The sequence below is a fragment of the Lactuca saligna genome, chromosome 8 (genome assembly GCF_052625555.1).
Source record: "Lactuca saligna cultivar CGN05327 chromosome 8, ASM5262555v1, whole genome shotgun sequence".
Taxonomy (NCBI): Eukaryota; Viridiplantae; Streptophyta; class Magnoliopsida; order Asterales; family Asteraceae; genus Lactuca; species Lactuca saligna.
This window is the reverse complement of record NC_136424.1, coordinates 11,155,186-11,164,559: the sequence shown is the minus strand read 5'-3', so window position 1 is coordinate 11,164,559 and position 9,374 is coordinate 11,155,186. Positions and strand designations below refer to the sequence as shown.

The following is a 9,374-nucleotide window of genomic DNA, read 5'->3' as shown; positions in this document are numbered from 1 at the left end:
GTATTGGGTCTGTGTCGTGGGCTAGAGTTTTGACTTCTTTTTCTAAACTTCAAAACCGATGTGTGGTTGATTCTTTCATCAAGAGAGAAGTTGGTAACTGGATAACTACAAAATTCTAGAAAGATAGACGACACAATGATATTTTGGCGACTAGATTCTCAAGATTGTTTGAGCTAGAGTTGGATAAGGATAGTACCATTGCAGATAGAAGGGTTAATGGAGAGTGGTCTTGGTCTTGGTGACATCATTTACATAGGGGATAAGAAATGGTATAATTTTCAGATCTGATAGATTGTATTTAGAATGTTATTTTGTCTGATTAAGTTGATAGATGGGTATAGGAAGTTGGTTCTGATAGGTGTTTCACAGTTGGAGATACTATGAGGTAGATTGATGATGCGATTTTACCTTCCTTGGGAATGGAAACTAGTTGGCATCCTTTTGTCCCAAGAAAGGTAAATATTTTGATATGACATGTTTTGCTGGATAGACTTCCAATTCAGAGTAATTTAGCAAACATAAACATAGATGTTCCTTCAATTTTGTATCTGATCTGTCAACTTGAGGTGGAGCAACTCAATCGTCTTTTTATTAGGAGCGAAGTGGCACCTAGAACTTGGAATGCTATTTTATCCTGGCTTGATATTGATGATTCAGATTTTGATATAGTTCATGGGATATTTAGCTACACTTCTTAACAATAGATACATGAGTATTTTAGTCAATTAAGGTATATTTAAACATCATTTTGAAATTGACTAATTAAAATAGTCTATGCATCCGCATCCCAAACTACATCGTCCTTATAGACGCGCAACACTAAGGAATCCAAGCCAACCCACATTAATGACAAACTTTGAATAATCACATTTCTTAGACGTACTAATAGAACTCTATGAATAAGCAATATGAATGTTTAATTAGTGATAAAGACAAATATATACACAAAAACGCTAAATTCAAACACATTTTGCTTTCATTCCCACATAGGGAGTATTTAACAGTTGACGCTACAGTCTCCTCCATGTAAGACTGAATACACTAGAAAAGCTATGTACCATGTGTCAATCTTAGTCATCCCAAATTTTTAGTTGATAATCATTATAAACTTACCTATTTGGTTATCGTTCATCTTGATTAATATTTTCGATTTTTGAAAAAATTATGTTAAAGGATTATACTTATTTGTAATTTATTTATGGAATTTTAAATTTTGAAATATACTTATTGCTATATAAACGGTTGAGAGGTTAATCGACAATCCAAACAGAAAAAGAACTTAACTAAGCATTGGTTAACAAATTTTTGGGTTAAGATCAAGAAATAACAATATATAAATCATGAATAATATTTTGATAAATAATTCCTGTTCTGTTAACCATCCGCTAAGACCCCTAATTCTTGATACACATCAGTTAGTATATTTTAAGAATTATATTGAATTTTACTAGTTTATAAAACTCAATTAAATGTTAATATACAGTAGCAAAATAATATCAAAAGCTCAAAAGAAATAGATATATTATAAAAAAAATAAAAAAATTAGATCATCTCAATTAACTTATATAAATTAATATTATAACATCTTATATATAAGTTTAGTAAATGATAATGGAATATTGGAATGGGTTTGGGACTTAGATTGGGTTTCATTAAAGGCCATACTGTTTGATATGTACGTGACCCGAAGCCCAAATGCCAATGGACATTACAAGAAGATGCTATCGCGTGCGGTGCACGTGAAATCCCTGCTTATTTTATCGAACCCATCTTCTTCGTCCTCCGGCTTCCAAAAGGATCGGCAATGGCTCTGCTCCACCGATTTGGATGCTGTTCTCCACCTTCTCCTCCTCCTCTTCTCTCATTCCAGAAGCCAACCTCCGGTTCCATTTTGTTTACGGTCTCTGCCCTTCCCAGCCGCCGCCGTTTTCCGCGGAGATTTTCATCGTTTAGATTAACCGCAACCCTCGCCGCTGAATCACCGGCTGGCTCTGTGTCGGACGGAGGAGGTGGACCGCCGAAGCTTCTTATGGAAGTCAAGGACCTCACTGCCGTCATCGCTGAATCGGGAAAGAAAATTCTCAACGGTGTTAACCTCTCAATCTACGAGGGCGAGGTCTCTTCTACTCTTTTTCAAATTATACCGTTCTGTGATTATATAATTGATGTATTATTGATTCGATTTTTGACTTGACGCAGTATCTTTGAATTTCAAATTAATATGGAGATTTTTATACACTCGAATTCAGTATTTTTCCTGTTTTTGTAATTGTTATACTGTTTAGTGTAGTGATTATTTACTATCAGCAATCAGAAGAATTTAATTCATACTTGAACTTAAATTATCGGCTGTTTGACTTGGAAAGCTAAAGTGCATAATGCCATCTCTGTAAAATCCTGTGTTTTTCTGATTTATTAATCATAAGTTACTGGTATTTGTACCCATCTCTAATGATGTGTTGATTGTTTATTTGACTAGATTCATGCTATTATGGGCAAAAATGGTTCTGGGAAGAGTACTTTTGCCAAGGTTAGTATGCTTCTTCATATATTTGTTGCATCTTTAACTGTGTATTTGTTGTTCAAAACCTAAACAATAGGTGGGATAAAAATCTACACTTACATTATATTGTCATCATTAAGACAGACAAATGAAATGGAATTGAGAAAGGTAATAAAATTAAAGCTTAGTATTCAAAATAAAATCGAAATCTCTCGAAAACCACTTAACATCAAAACAAATGCTTGTGCAACCTTTTGATCTTGAGTTTCGATTAACATTTCTTTTCTCTTATAAGAAACTGCAATGACATTCATTAAGTCATTTACTTCATGGGTAGTCCATTATAGATACTAGCCTAACATCATATACACATCCACTATCACCATTTAATTAGCAATGAAAATACAATTGATCATTTTCAGTGATCTTGTTTATGATTTTGTAGGTTCTTGTTGGGCACCGAGATTATGAAGTTACTGGAGGATCTGTTATTTTCAAGGGAGAGAATTTGCTTGAAATGGAAGCAGAAGACAGATCACTTGCTGGACTTTTTCTAAGCTTTCAATCTCCAGTTGAAATTCCAGGAGTAAGCAACAGTGACTTTCTTCAAATGGCCTACAATGCCAGAAGAAGAAAACTCAATCTACCAGAGCTTGATCCACTTCAGGTATCTATTATATATATATATATATATATATATATATATATATATATATATATATATAATATCCACATCACCCCCTTATACTTTTCTAAATATTTACAATTTTTTGGTTTAGTTTTATGGTTACATCATGCCCAAGCTGGAAATGGTGAATATAAAGGCAGACTTTCTGAATAGAAATGTTAATGAAGGATTTAGTGGTGGTGAAAAGAAGCGAAACGAGATTTTACAACTTGCAGTATGTGTATTCTCATAGCTATACCATTTTTATTTAAAAAAAAAAAAGAAAAAACTTTTTATTGGTCTTATTTAATTTATCTTTTTTTTTTTTTTTTAAAGGTTCTTGGAGCTGAATTGGCTATATTGGATGAAATTGATTCGGGATTAGATGTTGATGCATTAAGAGATGTTGCAAAAGCAGTAAATGCTTTAATGACTCCCACAAACTCTGTTTTGATGATTACTCATTACAGAAGACTCTTGGAATTTATCAAGCCCACCTATATCCACATCATGGTATGTAATATATACTATCATCTCCTGTTTTTATGTATGTATGTATGTGCAATGTTGGTGTTATGTTATTATGATTTATGAATGTGTGTGTTTGTAGGATGATGGAAGAATTACAAAGACGGGTGACATCTCCATAGCTAACATTCTTGAGAAAGATGGCTATAAAGCAATGTCAACAACCAAGTAATTGAAGGTTACAAGGTATTTATTGATCACTGATTTTCAAAGTATTACCACAAAATTATAGCCATTCTTTACTTTAGGGTTATTAATGTCACTCACTTTATAGCCACCAACTATGACCATTTTCTTGTTCAACTCACCCATCATTTAATTCTACTAAATATCCAATCCCTTTTCCAAAAAAAATAAATTAAGTAAAGTTTGTCCAGTTAAACCTTTAGTGTAAATTTAGAAATGTTATTGTATGCGTAGTACTTGAACAGCATAATGGTAATAGTTGGTGTCCATGATATATTTTGTAATATTTGTCGTATCTTTTTATGTAATTGTAAAAAAACATTGTTGTATTTCTGTGTAGTTTTTGACATGTAGAGAGTTTTTTGGGAGTATTGGAACTACAAGTGAGACCTAATATGATGACAAGTTCCGACTTGAAGCACAAGTGTAGGTGTTCTGTGTTACTCTCTTTATTTGTAACTAGATAATTTATTTTGTAAATTTGTGATATACCCTTGGTTTTGTATATCCAAAAAAACATCGTCATCTTAAAAAAGTGTGTGGGGTTGTTAAATTGTTACAGACTTGATATGGAGCTGTTTATTTATAAGAGTCAGAATTAAAGGGCAAAAAAAAAAGTCAATATTTGAGCAAATAGTTAACATGCATAAATTGTGTAGTACAACACTATTTTAATAAAATATTGTGCCAAAATTGAATATGTGAAGTCAAATGAGCAATCCGATTTAAGGGTCAATTAACATTAGCCTAACAATACGCATCATTATCAATTATCAACTAGCAAATAAACAAAAGAGTAGGAGTAGGAGTTGGTTCATTTAATCGACTGAATATGCATATATAAAACAATTGGGTTGTTGCCTTGTTTCTCTCATTTTTTTTTTTAAAGATTTTAGTTTGTTTGATCTGATTTGATTCAGAAAGTCGCATACTTGTTTCTTCACCAGTAGGCTTACTTCTATATGCTATCACTCACATAGGTTGTATTTTGGGTTGCGGGATCAACACTCTCACAACTAGATTTCAAGATTTAAATATAAATATATTATTGTGAGGTAGATAGAATTATAGACACAAACTGTCAAGTTGCATGTGAAAGTGTATTGCTATAATATCGTACCAGACTCTTTTCATTCTACTTTTAGAAAACTGAAATGACCTTACTAGCCTTCGAGAAGTTTGTTGTTGGTTTGATACCTAACTTGGGGTAGACTGTAAAGGGTGAATTATGCTTATAATTGCTTTCTTTTTGTTCTGTTTGGTTCCCTTTGGTTGTGAACAACAAGCATTACATGTCGAGAATCCCTTCCAAAAAAAATTGCATGGTTGAAATTAAGGCTAAATTATGAACCGATGGAAGCTCAATTAATTTTAATATATGTGATTATTAATCAAATGTATAAAGGACGATTTATGATGGATAATTCGATTGCTAGTTATTTTTTATAGTTATCTTGAAACATCGACAACGAAATTAAAATTTCTTTGTGATTGAGACGTAGGGTGTATACAAACTCAGAATAATATATATATATATATATATATATATATATATATATATATATATATATATATATATATATATATATATATATATATATATATATATATGAAGGTTATCAAAGAATTATATAATATGCATAGATTATCAAATTATTATTTCTGACGTACTAGCAACTTAACTTTGTTTTTGAAAACCAATACTTCAACTAACACCACCATCTTTCGACCTCAAGAAAAAGTGGTGACGTATTTGTCCTCTTTAACGTTAAAAAGGTGTATAATATTAAGATAACATATGTATCAAGAAGGTAGATGAGTTTGAGATTTGGAGAAGGAAGGTATTTTTACAGTAAAATCAGCTAGAAAATTCATTGATGATGGAATGTTTATGTTGGGATAGGACTTGAGAAGGTGTAAATAAGTTGGTCCCTATTACAACATATATTTCCGTAGTCATTTGTAGTTTCTCAAACTTTAGTGCTAGCTGACAAAGATCATCGTACGATCAATACAATTGTAAACTAATCACATTGAAGATTTTGGATCAAAACCAATCTCCAGAGTTGGATCTTGAGTTAAGACCTATTAAAGTCGCATCTCCATCTCCATACCTTGCATCTTGATCTAGAATAGTTACATCGTCTCTCAAGTTTGATACTATGTTGCATGAGATCTTCAACTGTTGAACATCTCAATTCGTTCTCATACCAAATGATGTATACAATACAAACAAGTGTGCATTTGTTGGCTGCGAGAATGAAAAGAACACACTCAAGATAATCAAATGTTCTTCAAGAATTATTAAGATTCTTATGTCATATAATATACATATATTTTTTATTAGTTTTAAAATAACAACAAGAATGCAAAATACATTCAATTATTTATTTTTTTAAAGAAATTAATCATATAGAGTATATAACATAAAATCCTTTATAGATATGGACAAAAAATAAATTTGGAAGGCATGGTTGGTCGTTTAGCATTCGCCCTTGGAGACACGGCCCCCACTGACTACTTGTTCTAGATCCACCCTATTTTCCGTTTTCTTATTTTTCTTTTATAATAATTTGTTTCAATCTTCTCCCACTTTGCAGCCATTACACGCTTCTTCTTATTCAATTCAATTCTTTATTGTGTTTTCATTTCCTATCCCAAATTTGAATTGAATCTTTCAACTGCACAAACCCTATAATTCATCCCCAAATTCTCATCACCACAATCTTCGAATCACTGATTCAATATACGCATATCATATACACACATTCATACACACACAAACGTCTATATCGCTACCTAATCTTTCATTATCTCCCATTGCTTTGACTTTATTTTCCTTCTGTTTTTCTCTCTCAATTTCATAACATTTCAAGGGTTTCAGAGTTTTTTGTTTTTTTTCTGGATTAAAGGTGTTTTCTACACCAATTTTAATGGAAACAACAGGTTTGAGCGTTGATACCACCAATTCTGATGCGTATGAGACTGATAATTTAGCTTCATCAAACTCTTTAACACCGAGGATTACGAGTCGAAGTAGTTCTTCCAGGAGGATGACGCCGTCTTCTTCGTTTTCTGTAATTCGATTTCTACAAGCGCCTGTAACTACTGTACTTGAATATTCTGGTGTTCTTCGACCTAGGTCAAACAACGATTACCATGAATCAGAGAGTTTGATTCATGATCATCATCATCATCATGATGCCCGTAGTTCGAGTGATTCAGATACGGCTACGAGCAGTAATGGCGATAATGGGGAGGTTTCTATACGGATAATCGGTGCGGTAGATCCAGAAGAACAACATGGTGGGGAGGGTGGAGAACCGGTGGCCTTGAATGGCGGCGATAATGATGGAGGAGAGAGAGAGATGGCTGATTCCACCGACGTAGATGCTGAAAATGGCAGGAGTGGGAGTCATAGTGATTCATCTTATCAACAGCGGTATGATATGCAACAGGTTTCGAGGTGGATTGAACAGATTCTTCCATTTTCCTTGCTGTTGTTGATCGTGTTCATTCGTCAGCATTTGCAAGGTACTCAAGATTTGACCTTTTCCTCCTTTTAAACCATTTCAAATGAAATTTTTTGTAGTAATTGCTCTACTTCATCTATATCTGTAGGTTTCTTTGTCACGGTCTATGTAACTGCTTTCATGTACAAGTCTAATGATATTCTTCGAAAGCAGACAGCTTTAAAGGTCCAATCCCAATCCCACTTCTACTATATAAATAACCTTTCTAACTCTAAACACACTTAATCATCTTCTCTTAAATCTTAACAATCAACAAATTTTGCAGGGGGAGAGAAGACTCTCTGTTCTTGGTGGTTATTTTATAGTTTTTGTACTTCATGTAATTGGAGTATACTGGTGGTATCAAAACGATGATCTTTGTTATCCATTGTTCATGGTTCCACCAAGAGCAATTCCACCATTCTGGCATGCTATATTCACCATCCTTGTGAATGGTATGAAATTTCTTTTTATATATAAATTTCACACGTTATTAAAGAAAGTATTACATTTTTTTTAACAAGTTTGATCTATTGTGTACAGATACAATGGTGAGGCAGACAGCAATGGCTTTTAAGCTTGTATTGCTTATGTATTATAAAAATGGCAAGGGTCATAACTTTCGTAGACAGGTAATGTGACGTTAATCACCAAAAAGAAAGAATACATACACAACAAATTATTCCTCAGTTTTTACTTTTTTTTTTTTTATTATATAAATTTAGTGAATTTTGATATTATAGGGTCAAATGCTGACTGTGATTGAGTATGCACTGCTGTTATATCGTGCATTTTTACCTGCTCCAGTTTGGTATCGATTCTTTTTAAACAAAGAATATGGAAGCCTCTTTTCCTCTTTGACAACAGGCTTATATCTAACTTTCAAGCTTACATCAATAGTTGAGAAGGTATCATCAATATTGTTATTTCTTGCATTTATCCTTTTTTTTTTTTTTTTTTTTTTTAACTTATATTAATTAGTGTACACACTCTTGCTCACAGGTTGGATCCTTCTGGACTGCATTGAAGGCGTTGTCAAGAAAAGAAGTCCATTATGGATCCTACGCGACACCAGACCAGGTATAATGTCGCAATTTGTTCAGGGGTATTTTAGTCATTTCATCAGTAGTCAAATACTTATATCAATCTTGGTTTTCAGGTAATTGAAGCAGGGGACATGTGTGCTATTTGTCAGGAAAAGATGCAAGCTCCAGTTTTATTACGTTGTAAACACATTTTCTGTGAAGATTGTGTTTCAGAATGGTTAGATTAATAATTAATTCCCCCTCAAATACGGTTATCAGGGGTATTTTAGGTATTTGACTGATATGAATTCTTATTATTTTTCTCAGGTTTGATAGAGAAAGAACATGTCCTTTATGCAGAGCTGTGGTGAAACCAGCAGAAATACGTTCATATGGGGATGGATCCACGACTTTGTTTTTCCAGTTGTTTTAATTTTTTTTTTTTTTTGGTTTATAATTCTTGAAATACGCAAGTTATAGCCCGAATTACATTAAACGAGTAGAGTCCTAACATGTTTTTTTACACTAAAATTGTAGTTATTAATGTTTAAATATATTTACAATGTACATGAGATACAATTTTCATGCTTTCTGTTGAGTTTTGAAAGTGCATAAAGGAATTAATTCTTAACGTAATGTATGCAATCCTTGTCATTGTTATTTGTTAGTTATATAATTCGGCAGTTTTTGGCCTACACATGTGGTATCAAGACTATAACTAAACGTGTTTAAGTGGTTAAAAATTCTGGTTAACAAAGTTCAAGTTTTAATTTGAACCACATCCCAATGCACGTGCCAAAGTTTTGGTCTTCTTAGATATGATAGTATTTTGGGGGTTTTAAACTAAAGAGTAAAAACATATTCTTTACTTTTAAAATGGATGTATTTAATTTATGCGTTATTCAATGATCAAAAACATTTATTGCAAGAACAAAGTAAAAGATGTTGGAAGC

The 9,374-nt window shown here is 32.6% G+C and overlaps 2 protein-coding genes across 2 annotated transcripts; both read left to right on the top strand.

Moving 5' to 3' along the window:
* Positions 1-1,746: 1,746 nt before the first annotated feature.
* On the top strand, positions 1,747-4,437 carry NAP7 (non-intrinsic ABC protein 7). The gene is made up of 7 exons (XM_078971269.1): positions 1,747-2,116; positions 2,480-2,530; positions 2,949-3,170; positions 3,283-3,405; positions 3,507-3,683; positions 3,781-3,884; positions 4,225-4,437. Exons 1-6 carry the CDS (start codon positions 1,805-1,807, stop codon positions 3,868-3,870), a joined length of 975 nt encoding a protein of 324 aa, XP_078827395.1. The 5' UTR covers positions 1,747-1,804; the 3' UTR covers positions 3,871-3,884; positions 4,225-4,437.
* Positions 4,438-6,436: 1,999 nt separating this feature from the next.
* Positions 6,437-9,061, top strand: LOC145011908 (uncharacterized). The gene is made up of 8 exons (XM_078970658.1): positions 6,437-7,418; positions 7,506-7,582; positions 7,683-7,851; positions 7,940-8,028; positions 8,140-8,304; positions 8,399-8,476; positions 8,556-8,659; positions 8,749-9,061. The coding sequence occupies exons 1-8, from the start codon at positions 6,818-6,820 to the stop codon at positions 8,852-8,854; spliced, it is 1,389 nt and encodes a 462-aa protein (XP_078826784.1). The 5' UTR covers positions 6,437-6,817; the 3' UTR covers positions 8,855-9,061.
* The last annotated feature ends 313 nt before the right edge of the window (positions 9,062-9,374 follow it).

What these genes read in the sequence shown, in the direction of transcription:
- NAP7 (XM_078971269.1), top strand. Translation starts at nt 1,805, where the DNA reads ATGGCTCTGCTCCACCGATTTGGATGCTGTTCTCCACCTTCTCCTCCT. An exon ending in TCTCAATCTACGAGGGCGAG is followed by an intron (nt 2,117 to 2,479) that starts GTCTCTTCTACT and finishes TTATTTGACTAG; the next exon opens with ATTCATGCTATTATGGGCAA. An exon ending in CCACCTATATCCACATCATG is followed by an intron (nt 3,684 to 3,780) that starts GTATGTAATATA and finishes GTGTGTTTGTAG; the next exon opens with GATGATGGAAGAATTACAAA.
- LOC145011908 (XM_078970658.1), top strand. Translation starts at nt 6,818, where the DNA reads ATGGAAACAACAGGTTTGAGCGTTGATACCACCAATTCTGATGCGTAT. An exon ending in ATTCACCATCCTTGTGAATG is followed by an intron (nt 7,852 to 7,939) that starts GTATGAAATTTC and finishes TATTGTGTACAG; the next exon opens with ATACAATGGTGAGGCAGACA. An exon ending in TTACATCAATAGTTGAGAAG is followed by an intron (nt 8,305 to 8,398) that starts GTATCATCAATA and finishes TCTTGCTCACAG; the next exon opens with GTTGGATCCTTCTGGACTGC.